Source organism: Zootoca vivipara, chromosome 1 (genome assembly GCF_963506605.1).
Source record: "Zootoca vivipara chromosome 1, rZooViv1.1, whole genome shotgun sequence".
Taxonomy (NCBI): domain Eukaryota; kingdom Metazoa; phylum Chordata; class Lepidosauria; order Squamata; family Lacertidae; genus Zootoca; species Zootoca vivipara.
This window is the reverse complement of record NC_083276.1, coordinates 28,403,039-28,424,903: the sequence shown is the minus strand read 5'-3', so window position 1 is coordinate 28,424,903 and position 21,865 is coordinate 28,403,039. Positions and strand designations below refer to the sequence as shown.

Genomic DNA, 21,865 nt, shown 5'->3' with positions numbered 1-21,865 from the left:
AGCTTAAGGCAGGGGTCCCCAAACTACGGCCCCCGGGCCAGATGCGGCCCAATTGGCCTCCCAATCCGGCCCGCGACGACCCCCTGCCGCCCGCTGCCGCCGCCCGCTCTTACAGCGCGCGGCGCGGATCTTCAAAATCGGCAAAAAATCGCCGAAAATCCTTTGTGCGCATGCGTATGGGCCTCTCCCGACCCAGAAGAGGTCATTTCCGATGCACTTCCGGGTCGGGGGAGGCCCATACGCATGCGCACAAGCGATTTTCGGCGATTTTCCCCCGACCGTGTGCGCATGCGCATGCGCACAGGCGCGCACTCCCCCGCCCTCCGGCCCGCCGCGCGCGCACTCCCCTGCCCTCCGGCCCACCGTGCGGTAAGTCTGGGGACCCCTGGCTTAAGGCAACTCAAGCCCAGTAAATCCCCAGAGCCCAGAAACCAGAAGGCAAACAAAAGCAACCCAATCCAACATACACCTTGCCTTTTTTCTTGCACCACAAAAGTTACGATTTGTATGTCAATCATGTGATTTCTTGGGCTTGACTAATGCTTTCTATTATTTTGACTCTGTCACAGGTGGCACAGTCTCATTTTTCAGTGTCATTGTCCTCGTAATCTATTCTACGATTTCATTTCTGTCCTTTTGTTTTAATGCACCCAAGCAACCTGTTGCTGCTCCAGCGGCTGCTGTGTTATAAAGAAACATCTTTACTGATCTGAATTCCATCTGCCACTGGGCTGCCAGCTCACCTAGTGTGTTTGACTCCACCTGGAATTTGCCATAATCTTTTCAAAGTCCAATGTAACACAGATATATAGGCCCACAATGTATCTATATAGGCCCACATTGCAGCTTTAACCAGCCACAGCCATATTGTACTACTTAGTTCTGAGGGCAGAACCACATGTTAATAGGTGCAAAGTTCTGGATTGAAAAATCCGGGATCAGCAGCGCCGCGGCACCAGAAGTCGCTTCTATGCACTTCCGGACATGCCTAGAAGCGCCTTCTGGCGCTGCGGACATTTTGGAAATGGGCACAGCGGCATCAGAAGTCGCTTCTACGCATGTCCGGAAGTGCATAGAAGCGACTTCCGGTGCCGGCACAGCACCAGAAGAACATGGCCGCCAGCAGGAGCTCCGTAATCTGCGGGAATATGGGGTATTTTGCCATTCGGGACACCTGCGGGAAATGGTAAGAAAATACGGGGGTTTCCCAGGGAAAACGGGGTACTTGGCAGCTATGCACATGTTAACCCCCCCAAAAAGTGTTCTCAAACCTTATACTACTGTAACAATATTATGCTGGAATAAAGGTAAAGGGACCCCTGACCGTTAGGTCCAGTCGTGACCGACCCTGGGGTTGCGTGCTCATCTCACATTATTGGCCGAGGGAGCCAGCGTACAGCTTCCAGGTCATGTGGCCAGCATGACAAAGCCGCTTCTGGCGAACCAGAGCAGCACTTGGAAACACCGTTTACCTTCCCGCTGTGGCGGTCCCTATTTATCTACTTGCACTTTGACATGCTTTCGAACTGCTAGGTTGGCAGGAGCTGGGACCGAGCAATGGGAGCTCACCCTGTCGCAGGGATTCAAACCGCCGACCTTCTGATCAGCAAGCCCTAGGCTCTGTGGTTTAACCCACAGCGCCACCTGTGTCCCTATTTTTCAGAAAGCCATGCTGACTTTTAGTGATCACAGAGTTCCTTTCTAGGTGCTCACAGACCGTTTGCTTAATGATCTACTCTAGAATCTTTCCTGGTATTGATGTCAGGCTGACTGGGCGGTAATTGTTTGGGTCCTCTCTTTTCTCCTTTTTGAAAATAGGGACAACATTTGCCCTCCTCCAGTCTGCTGGAACTTCGCCTGTTCTCCAGGAATTTTCAAAGATTACTGCCAGTGGATGCAGAAGGTTATTTACTGAGAACTTTTGCAAGTGCCATAGGAAGTACCGGTGGGCATTCTGGAGCTTGCCAGTGCCTTGTTGGTGACTGCTTTCTATTAAAGCATAATCTGTTTGTTGAATTGAGGGCAACAGTCGCCATGGAAGTGCAATTCCCCTGCCATTGTGGTTGTTGTTCCAGAACTTTGACTCAAAGAAAATGGAATTCTGTTGGTGCCCTGGCAGTTTCAGAAGGGCTTTAGATCTAGATGGAAGAGGAGGGGGAGCAGTTTTTGCTGACTTTCCCTCCTACACCCAGGGCTTTTTTTTTCCAGCCACAACTCACCGAAACTCTGTTCCGGCACCTCTCAGTTGGGCACCATTGCCATTATAAAAGAACAAGGGAGGCATTCATGGTGAGTTTCAGCACCTCTTTTTCTAGAAAAACAGCACTACACCTTTCATGTAGTGTTCCCCAACTCCCCTGGATCGAGTGGGGGTGTTGCTGAGCGCTGTAGAGCAGAAAGAATCCTGCCCCACTTCATTCCCCCCTTTCCCCCCTTTTTTTTTTAAAAAAAGAATGGGAAACTTCCACATGCAGCGCCTTACTTGAATGTGTCTGGAGTCTTGGAAGCTTGACAACCCTACGTTCTCCTACAAATGGACCTTGAGCTTGTTTGGAGGTTCTTAGCAGGGGAGCGCAGCTATCGTATACCCTTGACCGAAGAACGGTACACTCCTTCTATCTGGGATGGTCGTCCTCTTCCACCGAGCGCGCAGCTTTGGGAGGGACACACATGGAGCGGTGAGGGAGGAAGGGGACATCCGCCTAGCCAGCCAGATTAGCCGAATCAACCCTGGCGATCAATGGGGTGACAGATGTCACAGCCAGATCGCCCTCACATCCATTCCCCCCCTTTTCCAAGACACTTGTTGATTTGACCAAATAATTGCCACTCCAATTTTAATACTGCCCATGTACTGCCCATATCTATGTAATAAACTGCACATTCAGGCATGACTCTTAAGGTTAATGATCCCAACATCTGTTCAGGTATATGTGTGTATCACTGCACATATGGAGATGAGGACATGTTTTAACAAACCTTTCCCCACCAATCTAAAGTCTTTACTCAATTAATATAACCAATTAATTGATTAACCGCTGCCGTCGTAGTCTAATATGTATTATTTTTATTATTTTTTATTTGTTTTCAACCCTACAGCTGAAGTCAGCTCAAAGTATTTTGCTGATTGTGAGAAAGGAAAGGAAAAATGAAACCCTGCGAATGGGTGCCATCATTTTATTTTAATTAAAATTTGTATAGCCTACCCTAATTCAATTTTGTCTCCAGAGAGGGTACAATGGTGTTTCTAAAACAACAATATATAAAACAGCAGTAATTACAGTAATTAATGATTACAGATGTAAGTCGGTTTTGGCATAGGCATTGGGTATATATCCTGAATCAGTCAACCCCACTGTTGGCTGATAATTCCATGTGCATGCACACAAAAGCTTATACATAAAACTACTCTGTTGGTCTCTAAGGTGCTACATTATAATTTTTAAATTCTTTTGGAAGGATTCTTTTAAATACTTTTTTTAGATCATATAACTGTTTTGAAGACTTGGTTCTTTTAAGGGAGTTTTTAGGTTTTTAAAAAGAGTCTTTTAAACTATCTTTTTAAATAATTGTTTTAATTTATGTTGACTACGGCAGACCAACACGGCTACCTACTTGAATTCTGTCAGGGTTGATCCTGGGATTATGGATCCCCACATGATGCAGATCACGTCATAGGGTGATCATACCAGATTGCCATTTGGGGTGTTCTATGGCCCATAAGCTTTTGGACAGAGCCCTACTGGGCTACCCTGAATTTTGATCCAGAATCTGGGGATGGGGCATGGACTCACCCCCTAGCATTTGACTGAAGAATCCAACCCAATGCCTTTTCCTGCCAAAGTTGTGACAGTTGCTATGAGGAAGGCAAAAACCCCATTTGTCTGCAGGCAAATTTCTCCCTGGCCCTGAAAATGGAATAATCCCATTGCAAGTCCAGTTCGAAAGCATGTCAAAGTGCAAGTAGATAAATAGGTACCGCTACAGCGGAAAGGTAAACGGCGTTTCCGTGTGCTGCTCTGGTTTGCCAGAAGTGGCTTTGTCATGCTGGCCACATGACCTGGAAGCTGTACGCCGACTCCCTTGGCCAGTAAAGCGAGATGAATGAGCACCACAGCCCCAGAGTCGGTCATGACTGGACCTAATGGTCAGAGGTCCCTTTACCTTTAAGGCCATATAAGTGCACTGCCCACTTACCTCCAGGCAGAGCCACAGTATACCAGGTGGGACGACTGACCAGGTAGGTCGCAGCGCAGGCAATTTATGTCCTGGCAACGGACATGACAGAAGAAAGTCCCTGCCACGTCCATCGCTAAAGCAACTCCCCTACTAGGGCCATGTTGAATTTAAATTTTGGCGGGCAATTCTGCCAGCCCTTGCGGTCATCTGAGATGAACTGTGACATCAGCCAGTCATGCAGGCTAAGGGCTGTTTGGCTGTGGGGGGGGGGGCTGCAGCTGCTGCTGCTGCTGCCTGGATACGGTAAGTGGTTTAAGAGAATTTGGTGAGTACCAGGTTGGAAAAAGCCGTAGCAGAGTGTTAGTTGACTAGAGGGAGGAAGTACAGTAGCCCTGCTTTGTGAGGAGAGGGTGCTTAGACTTTTCTCAGTGTTCCCATACCACTAAGGCTGCAGTACTATTCACATGGACCTGGAAGTAAGCCCCCTTGAACTTGATGAGACTTACTTCTGAGTAGAAATGGATAGGATTATGCCATGGGTCGGCAAACTAAGGCCCGAGGGCCGGATCAGGCCCAATTGCCTTCTAAATCCTGCCTGTGGGCGGTCCGGGAATCGCTGCGTGGATCGCCAGCATGTGCGTTCTTTCCCTCTCCCTCACACGGTGCCACCGCTGGCGCTGCCTCCTCCCTCCCTCCTCCTGGCTTCTCTCTGCCCTGCCTAGAGGAGGAAAAGGGCTGGGCTTTGTTGCTGCCAGCCCCTCTCTGGAGCCCTTTCGTGCGCCGCTCATAGTCCCTCCGCTACTGTTCACCCCCCCCAATATAGTCTGGCCCCCCACAAGGTCTGAGGGACAGTGGACCGGCCCCCCCACTGAAAAAGTTTGAGGACCCCTGGCTTATGCTGTAGTCTGACCTGCTGGGAGCCTAAAGGCCCTCTCCACCTGGCCCAGGGTGGGGCCTCACAGGCATCATAAGAACTGCTGCTGCTGCCGCCACTGCCCCCAAAGACTGGGGTATTTGGGGGAAAGTTTTGTCGGGAGTTTTTGCTGTTATTGATATTATTTTTTTGAATCTTTATTTTTATGTGGGAATTGTTCAGTTTGGTTATGTAATTTTTGTTGCGTTTCATTTATTTTTGTGACTACTTTGCTATGTTTGTAACTATGTAAATACTAGCTGACCCGGCCACGCGTTGCTGTAGTTCTTTCCTGTGATCCCCCCCCCCCTGTCACGATCCATGACCATAGCTGCCAAGTTATCCCTTTTTTAAAGGGATTTTCCCTTATGCTGAATAGGCTTCCTCGTGAGAAAAGGGAAAACTTGGCAGCTATGTCCATGACGTATCCTGCTCCTCCTCCCTCCACCCCGGCTCATCCCTGTGTTTTGGTAGGATACCCTTCCCTCTGTTGTCCCTGGGGAGTGTTGGCCCCTCCCCCTGTATCTCCATACCGTGGCCCCCACCCTCGAAAAGGAACTGTTAGGTTCTGGGTTTTATTTCCCAGCATGCACTTTTGTCTGAACCCTCTGTTGTTTCTGGGGAGTGTTGGCCCCTACCCCTGGTATCTTCATACATTGGCCCCCATCCTTGGAGAAGGAGCTGTCAGTTTTTGGGTTCCATTTCCCAGTATTTACTTTTGTCTGAGCCCTCTGTTGTCCCCTCCCCCCAGTATCTCCATACATTGGCCCCTGCGCACGCATCATGAACATTTCTATATGTTTAGATTAAGGATCGGGGGTGATGATGTGCCCTGGAACCCAGAGAACTACTTAAAGAATCCCAACCTGGGGAGGGGGGGTCAAATAGCGAAGCCCCACAGCCCTGTAGCAACAGACAGGCCCAGACAGAAGGAGGGGGATCATATGGGCCACTTGGCGCGGAACTACGAATCCAAAGCGGGCCTCGGTCAGCATATTCACAATCAGTAAAATGAAAAAAGTAACAAAAGGGTTAAAAACAGGGACACATTATCTTATCTACCTGGGCCGGGCCTCTGTCTGGCCCTGCAAGGGCCTGGCAACAGAAGGTGCGTTCTGAAGCACCTGAGTTGTTCAGTTCCATAAAAAACCCCAGGAAGTGGTAAGGGGAAGGTAGGGAATTGTAAATGGGGTGGGGGGGGGTGCACTGCAAATATCTGAGGACTTAAACTGGGGAGAGAAAGTGAATGTTTTTTTTTTTTAAAAAAAAAAGACACAGAGGCTTACAATCAGTTGTTTCTCCTAAAATAAGACATACCCATAAAATAAGTCATATTTATTTTTGTCTTGTGGATTTTTTTGGAGTATTGGTGCTAAATTATAAAGTAAAAACCCCTTGCAGTGTAGGGGCCTACATAAATCAAAGGCCGTGCTGCGGTCTGTGGCAACCCCCCCCCTCAGGCAGGCCCCGACCTCCCCTTGGCAATGTTGCTTCTTTGGTGGGTTTTTTTTTGGGTGGGGGTATTGTTGCTAAATGGTAAAGTAAAACCCCTTGCTGTGCAGGGGCCTACATAAATCGAAGGCCGTGCTGCGGTCTGTGGCAACCCCCCCCTCCAGGCAGGCCCCGACCTCCACTTGGCAATGTTGGTTTTTTGGTGGGGTTTTTTTTGGGTGGGGGTAGTGTTGCTAAATGGTAAAGTAAAACCCCTTGCCGTGCAGGGGCCTACATAAATTGAAGGCCGTGCTGCGGTCTGTGGCACCCCCCCCCCCCCAGGCAGGCCCCGACCTCCACTTGGCAATGTTGGTTCTTTGGTGGGGTTTTTTTTGGGTGGGGGTAGTGTTGCTAAATGGTAAAGTAAAACCCCTTGCCGTGCAGGGGCCTACATAAATCGAAGGCCGTGCTGCGGTCTGTGGCAACCCTCCCCCCCAGGCAGGCCCCAACCTCCACTTGGCAATGTTGGTTCTTTGGTGGGGTTTTTTTGGGAGGTAGTGGTGCTAAATGGTAAAGTAAAACCCCTTGCCGTGCCCCCAAGTGCGTTGCTGTGGGTTATCCCCCTCCCCGGGCCTAGTGGAGGCCTGGCAGCCTGTCAGGGGCCTAAAACAAAGGCCTAGATAAAATGGCTGCCTTGGTGTGTTTCAGTTGCTTGGTTGATGATGATGTCATTCGGTTTGTGGGTGTGGCTTACATTTCTCAGGAAGGGAGGGGGTGTACTGTGGGAGGAATTCCACTTGAGGGCGCTTTTTGACTTGGTGGAAAAGCAGGTCTGTACCTGGGCAGGTGTGCGATTTGAGGGATTTTTGCCCACAACAACGCTCTAGGAGTGGCCTGGATCGTTGTGCCAAAATTTCAGGACGGTCGTTCAAGCGGTTACGGAGAAAAGTGGCAAACGGGATTTCACGATTTTTACATTTTTTTATATATAGATTTTCATATTGTAAGCTGCCTTGAACATTGTTTTAACTGTGGAAAGGTGACATACTAATAAAAGATGATGATGATGATGTAGTTTATTTGATATACCACTTGATTGTAAAAAAAATAAAATTGAAACGGTTTACAAGAGGAATAAAACAATAAAATTACCAGCAATCTCAGTTAAAAACAGCTATTTAAAACATCCAAAAAATGGTGAATATCAGCAGTAAGTTACAAAGAGATCAAAACACATGTAGACATTCTACTTATCTGGGTGGGTTTATCTCAACATAAATGTTTTTAGCAGGCACTGAAAAAGAACAAAGTGAAGGCATGTGCCTTATATCAATAGGGAGGGAGTTCCAAAGAGTGGGAGCTACCACACTAAAAGAACTATAACTCAAATCATCCCTGGGAGTCCTAGCAACAGCTGGAGGGCCACAGATTCCTCATCCCTGGCATAAGGCAACATCATATGTTGAATTTAGAGCTAGTTTAAAGTGGGGCTGGCAAACGCCCAAGACTGACACATCTTGCCACAACTTGTAAGTTAAACACATCAAGTTTGAATGTGGCAAACATATTTTTTCCCCAGGGGAGCTGGGGTTGGTTGCATATCCCTTTTAAGAAGAGACTAACTACAGACACATCTGCTATTCTTATAAACCACATCTCTGCATCCTTCTAAGCATGCTTGGGGTATCTCTGCTACTATTTGATTGATTGACTGATTTTGACTGATTGATTTCTACCCCACCCTTCACAGAAAAAGATTTGCCAGGGCACGGTGACTCAGGCAGGTTCGCAGTGCTCTGTGCAGAAATGCTTACAATGAAATTGGCTTTTGTGGATTTCATTCAATGAAAAGGTCAACTTGTATTAACAGTGAAAGTCAAGAAAATCCCGTGGGCTAAATGCGGTTGGAGATCTAGTGAAGTGCAGGGCTGGCTTTGGACATGAGGGACTCTGGTTCAAATACAATCGTACCTCGGAAGTTGAATGCCTTGCGACTCGAATGTTTCGGCTCCCGAATGCCACAAACCCAAAAGTGAGTGTTGCGGTTTGTGAAGCTTCCTGCAGCCAATTGGAAGCTGTGCCTTGGTTTCCAAATGTTTTGGAAGTCGAACGGACTTCCGGAATGGATTCCATTCAGTTTCTGAGGTCCGACTATACTTGTATGAGTGCTGTATGGTTCCTCCTGTTTTTCTAAATAAAATAGCCCAGCTTGTTTCAGTATCTCTTCCTGTGTTAACCTTTATGCCTGGCCTGCTTTCTATTGCTTTTCCTCGAGGGAGGATAGCTAGATGTGACTGCAAATATACCATCAATTTAGGTGACGACACTGATGGTATTTCTTGTGATAGCAGTCATATCTCAGAGAGGAGGGAACTTCATAATTGAGATGTCACCAATGAGAAGGCTCTCCTGTCACAGCATAGCATATATCAGAATGTTGCAGGGCCTCCCTCATAGATCTTAACAGGGACAGACCTGGACACTGTCTCTCACCCTCACAAGTAACATGGGAAAGTAAAAGGCCTACAGGTTTGATTCAAGAATAAACAGGGTTATGTTTGCAAAATAATTGTTTTTTAAATGAAAACAAAGCTATATCAGACAATTAATAGTAACAATAGTTCAATCATCACTACTTATTTTATTTTGCCGCTATATTGTGTCAGTCAGGGCATGACAAATGTTTTCCAATATGTTGGGTTTTGACACTAGTGTAGGCTTCTCATTTCTCAGTGTCACTCCAGTTTTAATAAAGCAACTGGCATTATATCATTGGTGCTATCTGGTGCCTTTCATAATGACTCACAGTGCCAGAATAAACTGCAATATGGCTTCAGAAATCTTGTTACCCCCTAGAAGTTCCACATCTGCTTTCTGAGCTGAATCTGAATCTTGTGCATTGGCAGATGGCTGGGTGTGACATTGTTAAGGTGAACCTGGCCATGCCTACATGCCGAGCTGGCACAATGAAATCCCATTAATCCTCTATTGCTCATCCAGCTCAGAAATCCAATCGGTCCCCAAGCCCGGGCAGCCCACCTCAACTCCTCTGTTTTACAGCATCAGGAATCAATTCGGGCATTTTGGGCCCTGCCCAGTCTATACATGGAAGGAGTAATGGCACCTCCTTCCTCTTCAGACCTCAGTTCTGGCCCTTTTTAGTGTGTAGGGCATTGGAGCCAACCTCTAGGGGCTGAGGGGTCTCCGCCCCCCAATAAAATATTTGATGGAGCTGGGGCCACCCCAAAGTTGATGGGCATTGCCATTCAAATGGTGTGTGTGCACTGCGTGATATGATTGATCATGCGATTTATCACCCTTGGGGTGATGAGCAGAGTTCTTTCCATTTCTTTCTCGTCATGCTGATGACATCTCAGTTCACTCCAGTTCTAGTAATAACTATTGGGCATTTGAGTGGAATTCAACTTGGAAGTCAAGTACAGTGGAACCTTGGTTCTCGAACGTCTCTGTTGATGAACGTTTCAGAACCCAAATGCCAAAAACTTGGAAGTAAATGCTTAAGTTTTCGAACACGCCTTGGAAGTTGAACGGCTTCCACTGCGTGTTTTTTGATTTCAACCATTGAAATTAAGATTCTCCCTTCACACCTGGTTTGTCAAATGTTTCAGAAGTCGAATGGTCTTCCGGAACAGATTATGTTCGACAACTGAGGTTCCACTGTACTGGAAAAGTTTAGCCAGAGTCTGATCATTGGCCATATTTTTGTATCTCATGCATTGATTGTTTTCTAACTGTGTGTAGGGGATTTTACCAACGTTCACTTGAAAATATTCTGCTTAAAAAATCTTCTCTTTTCTCACTGTCCCTGTTCTTTGTTAGAATGTTCACAAACTAATAAATTGGAGAGGAAATGGTTTCCCCCTCTCCTTTGGCAAAAGCCATGCTGGTTTGTCACGTATCATATTCAGTGAGGTGATTTATAGCTTTGTCATTAATTATTGTTTTGGCTTGTTTATTTGCTGCTGAAGTAACTGAGAGCCCTGGGATGGTTCTGTGGCTAATGGATAAAAGGGGGGGGGGAAGGGAAACCAAAGTAAAGCATAAAACAGTTTAGGGTCAGGAGACCTACAGTAGATTCAACAACAGATGAACCATCAACTTACAGTGTGACTTTGTGGACAGAAATACAGCGTTCAATAGACTGGCGACTGGGAGTGGCCGCCGAGACCATATAACACTGGTCCTGAAAGACCTACATTGGCTCCCAGTACATTTCTGAGCACAATTCAAAGTGTTGGTGCTGACCTTTAAAGCCCTAAATTGCTTCGGCCCAGTATACCTGAAGGAGCATCTCCACCCCCATCATTCAGCCCAGAGACTGACGTCCAGCTCTGAGGGCCTTCTGGGTAGTGGCGCCCGCCCTGTGGAACGCCCTCCCATCAGATGTCAAGGAAATAAACAACTACCTGACTTTTGGAAGACATCTGAAGGCAGCCCTGTTTAGGGAAGCTTTTAATGTTTGATGTTTTATCAGGTTTTTAATATTCTGTTGGGAGCCGCCCGGAGTAGCTGGGGGGGACACCCAGCCAGATGGGCAGGGTATAAATAAAAAATTATTATTATTATTATTATTATTATTATTAGACTGTGAGCTGCCCTTGATGGTGTTATAACTCTACTGCCAGAGAGTCATGAGTCCCTTGGCGTTTTAGATTGTGTTGTTTCAGATCCATCCCAATCTGATGATTTGTTACATTTTAATTGGTCAATTTACCCTAGGCAGTTCTGTGCTCTTGCAGCTTAAACTCTATTATATTTTTTAAGTTGCTGGAGTGAACAGTTGATCTTCTTTATCCCATCCTTTCATATATTTCAAGGCTATCATCCCTTCATATTGGTTTCTCTAAACAAGGCATGGCTGGTTTTTTCTGCCTTTTCGTTAATATGATTCATTACAGAAGCTAGAAGTAACTTGAGCAATAGGAGCAACTTCCAGGGCATTTTCAGAATGAATTGTTTGAATGTTATTTCAGTGCGCCGGACACTTGCATGCTACATAGGATAGAACTGTGTTAATCTCATTGCTGAATGTTCCTAGTATAACCTACAGGCTGGGAATCAGTAGGATCAGCAGAGTTGGTGCAGTCGAAAACAGCTAAAAATTCCTATGCCAATTGCCACCTTTATCATGCTTTTCTTAGAAGATTCATTGAGGATTCCTTAACTTACATCACTCTTGAAATACAATTTCCAGTTTAGGACTACAGTACACCAATGCATAGGTTGTGCAAGGAAAATCTAGTTAGAATGCAGCCAAAGGTTTGAAGTAGACAATATGCCATACACACAATTAGAAATTACATTAGTGCCTTAAAAAAGAGAGAGGTATGGTGGTCCATTTGGAAATCTGGTAGGGGTGATAGTCAATAAGGGTTTTTTAAACCTTTGCTCTCCACTGTACATAATATAAATTCCCTCCTTTGAAAAGAAGAGGTGAAGCAGGCCTTGATTTGAATTGGGACCACCATGAGGGGCAGAAAGGTTAGAGCTCTTCCATCCTCACCCCCCTGGCCAGGGTTTCAGTCTGGATTGGGGCCTCTGCTGTGACCACTCTTTACTGTTTTAAAAGCCATGCATGCAATAGATAATTGTGTGAATGGCATCTTGTTGAGCTTGACCTTTAGTCTCTCTTTAATTCAGTCATGATGATGATGATGATGATAGTAGAGTACATAATGCAATCAGTGAATAATGTGCAGGATGTTTGTTTTGTTAAGTAGCATTAAATATCTGTTCAGTAAATGCTTTGGAAATGGCAAGAAAAAACTTTTTCCCTCAAGTTATTTATTGCATTACTGGTACTTGCTGGACAGGTTGGAAAAAAGCTAGTAGCTTGAATTGTATTTTGCAGCGCCATGGCCAGGGATTGTTAATTACCACGTCAAGTACACACAATAAACTGCAAATGGCGTTCAAAATCTTCTTCTCCTTGTTTGGCTGGAGTACCTGGCCTTACAATGTCTTTTGTTGACATGGCTGCCATCTGTTCTGTGGCCTGTTATTCAACCCGAACATTTAAAGGAGGGAAAATGCTTTTTCAGTACCTATTTCCATGTTGGTGACCAGTGTTATAAATCCACAGGAATCCCAGTGGGACTTGCTCGCATGAACTTCCTCGTCTCTGGATTGAGGCAGAATTGCCATATGGTAGAACTATGCTTCTTTGCAGTGACACTTTGGCTGCAAGGCAATCGGGCAGTTAAACTGGCAGTTAAAAAAGATTTTGAGCTTACATTTTAGGAGGTGAATCAACATTGGGGTCAGATGTCTTTTTTGCTCCCTTGGCTCAATCTGGTGCGCTCCCATGCAGGCCTAATTGTGTGTTTGCTTTGTGTGTGGAGTGTGGGTAGCTGTTCCCAGTAGCCCTGACACTCTGTACAGTTCCTGAAATTTTTGTTGCTGCTGCTGCTGCTGCTGCTCTCTCACCACGAGCAATATCTGGGTTGAAGTGGCATTTTCCCCCCCTCAAGTGTGCCCAGCCTGCCCTTCCTTTCTCTGAAATGCAAGTTAATTCTGGACAGCTATAGATAGCCCCTCCCTGCTGCCCCCCCCCGCTTTCTCCTCTGTTGGAGACAGTGTCGAGGACAATTATCCAAGCTGCATAAAAGCTGTTTCCCTGTAATGGGCTGAACTCCCTGTACTGTGACAAACTGCCCAGCTGCTCTGGCTCCATCCCTCTCTTTCCCCCCTCTCTTCTCTCCCCCCGCCCTGTCTGCACCCTTTCATTTCCAATTCATTCCAAGCTTTCTTTCTCTCTTGACATCTCTGCCACTCCAAGGGGAGGTGAATAAACAACCACATCAAGGGAGCAATGTAAAAAATGTCCCCTTTTCTAAGGCACGCTGCATATAACTACTGTACTCATGACCACACATTTTCATGGCAGAAGCTTCCTGCTCCTTGCAGGAGTATTTTGAGTCTAGAGCTGAAAGATGCCTTTTTGCACACCGTTGCCCAACCTCTGCAAGGGGGTTTGCAGAGGCAGGCGGAATGGCAGCTTCTGCTTTCAGCCGCCCAGTGTAAGGAAGTGGTGAGCACCAGGCTTTCAAGGGACTGGAATCCAAATATCTTGCATGCATGTTTGTGTAGGGGTAGGGGTACACAACTTTCTTCAACCTGAGGTCCACATGCCCTTCTGGGGACCACATGACATTGGTGGATGGAGTCAGAGTCAAAAGTAGGTGGAGCAAATACGGGCATCATAGAATTGTAGAGTTGGAAGGGACCACGAGGGTCTTCTAGCCCACCCCCTGCAATGCAGGAATCTTTTGCCCAACATGGGGCTCGAACCCACGACCCTGAGATTAAGAGTTTCATGTTCTACTGAGTGAACTATCCCAAGTCCATTCTTTTTCATTTGTACAGTAGACTTGTTTCTACACCCACCCACAAGCCCTCTCTGTCCCCCATCAGGGTTCAAGGACATATTCCAGTAAGGCAGGGCGGGGTTGAAGCAAGGCCACTGAGAGGGGAGGGTGTGTGGCCTGGGGAAGTCTCAAGGGATAGATAGGCCCAGAGAGCTGCATTCAGACCCTGGACCTGAGATTCCCCACCCTACCTTAAAACACTGCATGGTGCTTATTGAGGAGACTAGATGTGCTCATGTAGAACTTCTAATGCCTGCAGTCTGCGTACACTTGTAGGTACTGGCCCACATCTAGCCCTGGTCTGCAATTGTAGGGGCATCTCGGAGAAAACAGTGTCTGTTTTTTCCAAAGATGCTTCCTGTCCTAATGATAAACACAGGGAGCCTTATGGTAACACACACCCAGAACAAGCAAAATGGCTTCACAATTGGCAGCCCGGGAAGAGAAGATACGGAAATGGGTAGCATAGGGTTTGGAGAAAGGGATTCAGTCAAAGTTTTGGATGTTTCTGAGTCTTTCAACCCCCCTCCCTCTCTCTCCCCCTCTGCAGGTGCATCTGCGCTCTGCAGAACGTCTCCGAGACCTGTGCTGTGCCAACCGGGGCACCTTCATCAAAGTGGGGCAGCACCTGGGGGCTCTCGACTATCTCTTGCCTGAGGAATACACTCGCACACTCAAAGTGCTGCACAGCCAAGCCCCTCAGAGCAGCAGGCAGGAGATCGAGCAAGTGATCTTGGAGGACCTGGGCAAAGGGGTATGTGTGACAATAGGCATGTGTTGACTTGTCCACCAAGCATGAGCAATAAGAACATAAGTATAGCCCTGCTGAATCAGGCCAATGGCCCGTCTAGTCCAGCATCTCACAGGGCTCATCCACACTGCTCAATGCTTTTTGAGGCAGAGGTCTGGTCTTTCCAAGTGCGTGCCTGAGCAGTTTTGCTGCTTGCTGCATTTCAGCGGTAAAACGCGGGTTTCCCTGAGGAAAGTGCCAGGACAAAAAAAGACCTGCTTGGATGCTGATATGGAAAGCCCGGACTTGCACCTAGAAACATGGCACAAAAGGAAGTGTGTAACCAGATGCCTTTGGAAAACCTGCTAGCTGATCAAGCGTGCAGCAGCCACTCGCAATTCCCAGCAACTTGTATTCAGAGGCAAAATTCCTCTGATTGGGGAGATAGCCATCATGACTAGTAGCAATTGATAGCCTTGCCGTCTATGAATTTGTCTAATTTCGGATAGTTCAGTGAACTGAAAGCACTAAACAGTGGTTTGTTGCTGCTTTCTGGTAATAAATGCACATCCACTTGTTGCTAAGGATACAGGCATTGTTTTCTCAACATAGTGCTTCTGTTGCAGAAATATCACATTTTTGCAGTGCCGAAACTGGAGTATTTTGTCACTGCGAAAATGCAGATTCTTTCCCCTAGCTCTCACAGCTGTTACTGTTGAGATTGCTGTGTACTATGTGCAGCATAATGTGATTGTCACAGACCTCTGTTGGTTATTGAGTGCACCATTGCTAGCAGTGAGTTATACCTGCCATTGCTGTAAACGTGCAGCACACTTTATAACACAGAGGTGGCTAATCTGTGATTCTTTAGGTGTTGCTGAACACCTAACCATCCCTGACCATAGGCCAAGCTTGGCCTATCGCTCAACATCCAAAAAACCAAAGCGCTGCACCAACAAGTACAAAATAACCCCTCTGCAGCAGCACAAATCCAACTCAATGGTGTAACATTGGAAAATGTTGATCACTTCTCCTACTTGGGCAGTTATCTTTCCACAAGGGCTGACACTGGTGCCGAAATCCAGCATCGCCTGAGCTCTGCGGCGCGTGTCCTGGGGGTGTGGCGCCCAGCACGACCGGGGGGAGGGGGAAAGCCACGATGGCACCCCACCAGGATCGTGGTGCTGGGGGCGGTGCTCTCCCTCTGCCCCCCTCTTCCTCTGGCAGTGGCTGTCTTGTTCAAAAGAATTTTAGAAATACTCTTGAAAGAGAAGTTGCTGAATTACAACTCATTACCAAACTAAAAACTATGGAGAGACCTGGTCTGAATAGAGATATTGGATTCATGTCCCATTATACATACTAAAGCTAATTTTGGTCATCTATCCCTTTAAAAATCCTTTGCCCTTCCCTGTGGAACCAACTGCCATAACAGTCACCAACAGTTATAAGGTTGAAGCTGTACTGTAAGAACTTCCTGACAGTAAGAGCTGTTTGGCAGTGGAATTTGCTACCAAGGAGTGTGGTGGAGTCTCCTTCTTTGGAGGTCTTTAAGCAGAGGCTTGACAGGCATATGTCAAGAATGCTTTGATGGTGTTTCCTGCTCGGCAGGGGGTTGGACTGGATGGCCCTTGTGGTCTCTTCCAACTCTATGATTCTATCAAGCGACCTCTGTTTCAGAGTATCTGACGAAGTGTGTATTACACACGAAAGCTCATACCTTGAAAGCTTGTATTTAGTTGATCTTTAAGGTGCCAATGAAATTATTTAAAAAGATTTTTTCATCTTTCATCTTGTTATTTATTATTTCATCTTGTTATTATCAACACGGCTATCCACCTGAATCTGTTAAAACCGTGTTTATGGAAGACAATCTTACTCGGCTACAAGTGATCGCCAAAGAAGAGGAGAAGAAGAAGACGACTAGCTAGGACTGATGGGAGATGGAGCCCAACAAAATCTGGAGAGCCCATAGGTTAACCAGCTTTGTTTTAACATCTGATACAGGGATAGCTCTTGGGAGTGTAGCTTGTAAGATGCAGGTGTGGGAGTCTGCTGTTCTTAGCAACTGGAGACAGACAATATTTGCTGCACAGAGTTTCAGAGTGTATGCATGTCTTCTACCTTATTGAGAACGCCCAGTTAGCGAAAAACGGGCCATGTGTGAATTGTGGAGCCTGGGCTACAGAACAGATATGAGTGGCATAAGTAGAACAAAAATGGAAACACCCGTCAGGAGCCCATTCACTGGACAAGAATAATGGGGGTCAGTTAAATCTACAATATTCATCTGATTGCCAGCAAACTCGGCAGCTGCAGAACCAATGTAGCAGTGGGGCTGAGCAGTGTTCATGAGCTAAGGAGTTTGTCTAAAGTGGGTACAGAACAGTTAAATGGGTCGGGTCAGATACAGAGGCATAGATGGGGCAGTGAGAGACAGTTGGTTAGATGATATCAGACAGGAGATAGAAGACAATTTGGCAGGCTACATTGCAGTAAAAATGTCTGAGACAGTATTGATCCAAACCAGCAAATCACGGAAGGCCTTATACCTTATTATCATATGAATGTTTGTGGGCCAGAGTTCATTGATGAGACATGTTACCCACTGAGCTGCTGAGCCCTGTTTTGCTAGAGTGGGTCCCTTTAAAACTTGCTGCCTAGTAGCTAAGGCTTGGTCACTCCATAGATGTGCCAGTTTTGCTCAGGCCATTGTCAAAGCAACACCCGTCTTTTGCGGGCGATCTTTTGGGTCTTGCAGATCCTTCCTTTGGTACCTGGAACCTGATATCTGCTTTGTGCTGTTAGAGTGTCTCCTCCAGCCCTTGGTCATCACCCTATAGGTCAGGAAACAAGACCATGGCTGCCTCTACATACCGGTAGTGCCCTTGTTGTGAAATAGCCACAAGGTGTTCACTCACCTTTTAATGGGCATCTGCATGATGTCATGCAATGAACAAAAATGTCTATGTTTTCCCTGTTCAGCTTCTGTTTCATGCCTCCCACCCACCTCAGGTGATCCAGCTCCCCACCCATAAAAAAATAAACACCAATGCTACACAATCTCAGAAGTAGATGTTCCTTTGTGAGCTATTCAGTAGGTCCCCCCCCCCAGTTATGGTCTTTATGATTTTCCTTCTCTGTGGCCCAACTCTAGGAATTAACATGATCACCTTAACCCTTCCCTTTCCAGAGAAAATAACATTTATACCAGTTTTATCCCATCCCTCCCTGCAGTGAGGGAGAGGAAGCAATAATAATTAGCAGTGTAGTGAGGGGAGAAGGAAATATTTAACACTTTCTGATATATTATTTGGATTCCAGAAGTCTGTAAGCAGGGCTGCTATTCTCCTTCCAGCTTAACACTGAATAGCAGTGACTGGGTGCTGCAAAATTTCCACATCTGGAAGCACCCATTGACAATGGAAGGTGTTGGTTCTAAGTGTGCTGCAGAGAGCAAAGTAGGGATGGGGAGATCTGCCATTTTTTATTTCGCTCAGTTTCTCTCCCCGCCCCCCATTTTAAGTTTGGTTCTCCAGATTTCCACATCATTTATCAGCATGTTAGTGCAAATTTATCCTAGTATACACATTTTGGTATGCAATTTCGCCTAAGAAGCACACACACACACACACACACACACACACACACACACACAGAACACAATCTGCCCCAGATTGCACACTTTACCCTAGCATAGACACTTTTGTACACAGTGTTTGGCTAAGAGAAGTGCAACTTTTGGAAGATCTCTTTGTTTCAGTTTGCACCTTGTTTCAGAAAGTGCAAATTAGGTAAGTTCGCATTCAAAGGTGAACTGAATTGAATTTCTCTCTCATCCCTAGAGCAACGGTAGGCATAGGAATGGAATATCAGAGGCAATATAGATGGCCTGTGGCAGAACCATGGAACGAGGGCCAGTCTTAACATTAGATGGCTGCCTTAGGCGGAAGATGCAGAGGGGCTGGGGGAGGGGCAGCAAGGTGCAGCAAGGCTGGGGGAGGGGCAGCAACCCTCACATGTGGTGGAGGATGCTGTCCCACTGACAGTTTTGAACTGAGGTACCATACATTTAAAGCTGTATCCTACCACTTTAAACAGTCATGGTTTTCCCCAAAGAGTCCTGGGAAATGTAGTTTGCTAAGGTAGCAAATAGATCCCTATTCACACTGACAGAGCTACAGTTCCCACAGTAGTTTAATAATCAATTCCTCTTTCCAGGAAAGTGTGGGAATTGTAGTTCTGTCAGGGGAATAGGGGGTCTCCTATCAGGTTACAGCACCCTTAGCAAACTACACTTCCCAAGATTCTTTGGGGGAAGCCATGATTGTTCAAAGTGGTAGAAGGCAGCTTTACGTTTATAGTGCAGATGGGGTCTAAGACTCACCCGCCAGTGCAGTCAGCTTCCGTATATGGAATAGAAAGAGACGCCATTTTGCCTTTTCCCTCAGTTAGCAACATGTCTTGGGGCTGCCCTACATGGAGCTCTCCCTCAGTAGAATGGCAGGCGCTGTTAAAATGAACTGCAAGCTTGCTCTTGGTAAAATGCTACACGTGGGCAAGTTGTGCTGGCCTTTTGCTGCACTATAACCATTTCCAGACAGCACTGTCAGCCCTTCCTTTTTGAAAGCCCCCTAATTAACCCTGAATGAAAAACAAATAAATCCCCATAATAACCACATAAATAGCTGTTGCCGTTTACACCAAGGCCATGTGGTGGCAAGGAAGGCTGTGTCAACCATGAGTGCTTTATAGCTGGTAAATCAGATTACTTTCCCCCAACTTCATTTGTGATCATACTTCAAGTCTCTAGGGTGGATTGAGAAGGTTCGGCGGTGAAGAATGAGGCTGCAGGGTGTGTTGGCTTTTGGAGGTGGTGAGTGGGGTAGACCTACCTATAATGCCATGGGGCAGGGTGAAATGCAGTCGGTGCAGCAGGATTGGAACATCTAGTAAATCTGGGGTTTGTGGTGCAGGAGTGCATATAAAGGAACATGCTGTCATATGGGTTCACCTTGTGGAGAGTGAATGATGTTGCCATAGATTGTGTAGTTCAGATAGGCAAGGGCACATCTGAGTAGGTGGGAAAGCCCCCAAATAGCCTTTTGTTGGTAATGTGAGTAGAGATGGTGAAATTGGGGTGGAGGGTTATGGGGTATAGGGAGATAGGACTTTTTCCAGCCAAGGCCACATTATTCTGCCCAAGCTGTAGCCTGACCCTTACTGAACTGTGACATCATAATGCAATTTATGACCACAGCTGGGACTTGCTTTTCAAATAATCCTGCCTGCTTTCTGAACAGTGTTATGTATGAAGCTGCCTGGTGCTGAGTCAGACCATTGGTACATCAATATTGTCCTCACTGAATTGACTAGCAATGGCTCTCCAGAGTTTCGCAGGGGAAATTCACAGCTGGGATTGACTTTGGAACCTTTTGCATTCAAAGGAGATGCTCTTCCACTGAGCCACACCCTTCTACCATTTTAATCAGAGATGCTGTGGATTGAGCTTGGGAATTTTTCTCTTCAATGTGTGTGCTTTGCCCAGCTGGCAAATATTTGTGCTTTTTAAGTGTCTGGCTGTGGGTGGTAAGCAACAGTAAGTTTTAGAAAGAATGGCTAAGATACCAGTTAAAACCATATAAACCAGATAACTCTGCTAAGACCTTTGCCCTCTACCACCTCAGTTCCAGCTGCCAGTAGTTAACACAAATGAAATGTGATTATTGCTCCTGGAAGGTGCTCATTTTTGAACCTTGGTGGGTCTGTAAGGGAAGAGATGTGTCTTGGACTGTCAATTCTTAGTAGATCTTAGAAATTATGATTGGCCATAAATTGAAGAATATGTTGGGTCAAAACCTTGTTTTCTCCTGCTCCGGAGATTAGGACTCGAACCAATGGATCCAAGTTCCAAGAAAGAAGATTCCAAATAAACATCAGGAAAACGTTTCTGGTGGTAAGAGCTGTTGGACAATGGAACAGATTTTCTCAAGAGGTGGTGGATTCTCCTTCCTTGGAGGTTTTTAAGCAGAGATCGGAATGGTAATCTGTATCGCAGGGAGTTGGTTCTATAATTTTGTGAGTCTACAATTCTGAGGGCTTTATGGATTAAAGCCAGCACCCTGAATGCCTGTAGCAGGGATGGAGAACCTGTGGCAACCCCCTCCCCAGTGCTGCTGGACTACAGCTCCCATCACTGCCCAGACTGGCTGGGGTAGATGGGAGTTGTAGTCCAACAACACAAATGGAGGGCCAGAAATCTTTCACCCCTAGCCTGCAGGTAGCCAGCACAGACATTGGCCATTGGAAGCCTCTTAGGACTGAGATGGGTTGCGTATACCCAGAAGAGGAAGAATGTGTATTGTTTCTCGATATGTCTTTATAGCTGGACACCGGCACTAAACGTATTCGATGAATCTATTCCTTGGTGAGCCCTGCCATACATTAAGCCCTCTCAGTATTATTCATGGCCTCCCCAAAATTGGTCCCCCCTCACTCAGAGCTCTGGGGAGAGGTAGAAAGGCGATATATTAAAATACGGCACATGGTTTTCTCTCGCTCTGCTTTGGCTGTGTGCGGCTTCTGCGACGGACCTTTTCTTCTCTCTTGAATACGTTTTCAGCCGCTACTGATCCGCCCCAGTTCCTTTCAGCATTTCAGGCGCTAGACAGAGACTTCTATGCCTCATTGATTCCCAGCGAGGCAGCTCGAATCCCCTCTCAGTTGCAGACTTTCCTTTCAGCGTTACTTTGCCCGCATGGGCAGAGCCAGGGTGATATTTAATTTTAAAGAGACAGAGAGAAAATGATGAGTGTGTGTGTGTGTGAGAGAGAGAGAGAGAGGGGTGGGTGGGCAGAAATAATAAACGAGAATAGTTAGAAAGATATAATGCAGGAGGAGTATGGGTTATGGTATTGAGTAAGTGGTGTGGGCTGTTCGCTTTGAGGAGTGATTTATACTGGAAAGTGGAAATGGAGCTGGGAAGCTCCTCTCTGTTGATAGTGTAGGATGGGATCTTATTCAGCCAAAGGGCCACTTTCCTCTCTGGACAACTTTCTTGGGGCCACATACCAGGAGTGAGCAGGGCCAGAGGCAAACACATGCACCACCAGAGGCAAAATGGGCGAAATAATGAATGTGAACTTTACTTTTGCACAATAAGGCTCATCTCTACACCCGTCCTCACAGTTGTCTCTGGCAATCAAGTGGCAATCCTGGGCCGGT

General features: G+C 46.5%; 1 protein-coding gene across 3 annotated transcripts in view; it reads left to right on the top strand.

Moving 5' to 3' along the window:
* ADCK1 (aarF domain containing kinase 1) overlaps positions 1 to 21,865 on the top strand; it is a 102,755-nt gene that overhangs the window by 28,726 nt on the left and 52,164 nt on the right. For all 3 annotated transcript variants that reach the window (XM_035107924.2, XM_035107919.2, XM_035107923.2), the window contains exon 4: positions 14,462 to 14,665. In XM_035107924.2, coding sequence (XP_034963815.2) covers positions 14,462 to 14,665 — 204 coding nt within the window. The remainder of the gene's footprint in view (positions 1 to 14,461; positions 14,666 to 21,865) is intronic.